We start from the raw sequence: 2,850 nt of genomic DNA on the forward strand, positions 1-2,850 counted from the left end.
TATATATACAGTATGTATGTATATATACAGTATATATACATACTGTATATATACATACTGTGTATATGAATTATTTTTGCTGTTTTTCAGATGCACGTGATGTAAAGGCTTGGAAGAAGCATCACATCATGAAAGCAAAAGGTAGAAATATTATCAACAAACATTCTTGGCTTTTTTTTTTTTTTTATGTTTGTAATTTAAGATAAAATGACAGCAGAGATTTTACGAGCTCTTTGGTTTTAATAGTTTGCGCCTTTCCGTCTTTGTCAGACCCTCAGCGGTTGTTTCGGTTTCCCAGGGCGCAGCTGGAGGACCTGTGCCTCCGGCTGCAGGAGGAGAACAGCGTGCTCAGACAGCACACGCGTGCACAGGAGCAGAGGCTGCGCAGGTGAACACACGTCAGGGCAGAACCTCACGCACAATCATTAAACCTAACACCGAACAGCTGAACAAAGACAGGTGCATTTAAACAATAAAACACACATTTTGTCCCCTTTTTAAAATTTTGACGATCTCACAATACTTTTAGGGATATTAAAAAATAAAATGTTACTACAAAACACCACTAAGATGTAGCACCACAGCTCCATTTAAGCTTGAAGCTGCTTTCATACCAGCTGGTTGATGGTGAAGATAGACTCGGCTTTACAAAACAAACTTTAAAGGATTTTACTGGGGGTTGTACGACCACAGACTAACGTAATGCAGAGCATGGTTGTGGAGTGGCATGGACGAAACATAGTACGTCCCTTTAAATTGATGGATTGCCCTTTCACAATAGTTTGAAAGCAATGTCAGATGATGGCTCCTCTGTGATCGGTTCAAATCTTCTGCTTCATCCCAGGATGTCCACACGGCTGATGCGTCTGCGTCAGACCCGCCCTGGCTCCGGCGCTGTCAAGGACAGGGACATGGAGGACACGGTGCAGGAGCTAGAGGCTCGAGTGGCGATGCTGGAGAGCCAGAAAGAAGTTCTGCAGGACAAGCTCTGCTTAGCCAAGCAGCACATTGTGGACTTAGGGGCTCGCACACCTTACAAACTCAGCAGAGGTGAGTTCTGAGCCCAGTGGTGCCAAAAAAAAGCACATGGCTACGGCTTCATCTTCAGCTCTCATCCAGCTTTTTCACGTTTTCAGGTAAACATGTGGAGGGGGAGTCAGGAGTCAGGAGGGCAGCACAGACTGCTCCGCCACGATGCGGCGTCACATTGGAGGACACCAGGGCAGAGATGGAGAGATTGTATGTGGAAAGAACATAAACGGACTTGTTTTCATACATTTCCATTTTTCATCCAGCACAGTTAGAAAAACACGCCGGTCGTTGTCCCTGCAGGCCTGCTCCTACAACAAAATCCACTTGTTTTCTCGTCTGTCGTGCACATTTGACAATCAAATCTCGCCTGTCCCAAACTCGTTTACGTCCTCTCCTTGTTCAGCAGGTCCAGCTTGACAGACCAGGTGAGGATGGCAGAACTGGAGCTGACGGCTCAGGCGCTGAAAGACACACTGAGAGAAAAAGAGAAGGAGGTGGAGGGAACGATTAGAGAGCTGAGGAAGCAGCAGGCTGACAAACACAGGTAGCTGCAGAATAGACGGTTCTCATATTTCTCACATGACCTCTGCAACAGCCAGGTCAGCTCGTTCGCATGACTCCGATCAAATAACACTCCGTATGCTTTATGCATTTCTGACTTGTCAGACGAGTAGAACAACTTTTACTCATTAACGTTTCCATTAGCATGGTGCTAAGGTTGTGTAACAGCTCGAACCCAATATCCAACAATCAAAGTTCACGCTCAATCATCCAGGTAGAAAATCCAGCAAAGTTCAGTCAGGTCATCTGGACGGTTTCTTTTTTTGTTGAGACGTTTCGTCCTTCATCCAAAGGATTTCATCAGTCCAAGGAGCCACAACAAACTGAGTCTCACAAGCAGCACACCCACATAGTGGACCGACAAGTTTGCTGGTGATAAGACGATTTCTGGGGCCACACTCTCCCCCGTCAACTCCTCTGAGGCAGCCATGGCCAAAGTGGTTCAAAGCATCAAAGTTCATGCTCAATAATCCAGGTATCTTATCTTAGACAATCCAAAAAAGTTCAGTCAGGTCATCTGGGCGGTTTATTTTTTTTAAGACATTTCGTCCTTCATCCAAAGGACTTCATCAGTCCAAGGAGCCACAAAAAACCAAGTCCCACAAGCAGCACACTCCCATAGTGGACCAACAAGTTTGCTGGTGATAAGTTGGTTTCTGGGGCCACCCTCTCCCCCGTCGACTCCTCTGAGGCAGCCATGGCCAAAGTGGTTCAAAACATCAAAGTTCATGCCCAATAATCCAGGTAAAAAAATCCAACAAAGTTCAATCGGGTCATCTAGACGGTTTCCATTTTTGTTGAGATGTTTTGTCCTTCATCCAAAGGACTTCCTCAGTCTGAGAAGCCACAACAAACTGAATCTCACAAGCAGCACACCCAACATTCTTACCCTTCTTATCGCCAGCAAACTGGTTGGTCCACTATGTGGGTGTGCTGCTTGTGTGACTCAATTTGTTGTGGCCCCTTGGACTGATGAAGTCTTTTGGATGAAGCACGAAATGTCTCAAAAAAATAAACCTCCCAGATGATCTGACTGAACTTTTTTGGATTGTCTAAGATAAGATACCTGGATTATTGAGCATGAATTTTGATGTTTTGAACCACTTTGGCTGCCTCAGAGGAGTCGGCGGGGGAGAGGGCGGGCCCCAGAAACCATCTTATCATCAGCAAACTGTTTGATCCACTATGTGGGTGTGCTGCTTGTGGGACTCGGTTTGTTGTGGTTCCTCGGACTGATGAAGTCCTTTGGATGAAGGA

The 2,850-nt window shown here is 45.8% G+C and overlaps 1 protein-coding gene across 1 annotated transcript in view; it reads left to right on the forward strand.

Annotated features, from left to right (window-relative positions):
* LOC119410015 (protein fantom) overlaps nt 1-2,850 on the forward strand; it is a 37,519-nt gene that overhangs the window by 1,686 nt on the left and 32,983 nt on the right. The window contains exons 2-5 of the mRNA XM_037676954.1: nt 271-388; nt 845-1,050; nt 1,137-1,239; nt 1,436-1,576. Of these exons, the coding sequence (XP_037532882.1) occupies nt 271-388; nt 845-1,050; nt 1,137-1,239; nt 1,436-1,576 (568 nt within the window). The remainder of the gene's footprint in view (nt 1-270; nt 389-844; nt 1,051-1,136; nt 1,240-1,435; nt 1,577-2,850) is intronic.

The sequence above is a fragment of the Nematolebias whitei genome, chromosome 1, assembly GCF_014905685.2.
Source record: "Nematolebias whitei isolate Nwh7 chromosome 1, NemWhi1, whole genome shotgun sequence".
Lineage (NCBI taxonomy): Eukaryota > Metazoa > Chordata > Actinopteri > Cyprinodontiformes > Rivulidae > Nematolebias > Nematolebias whitei.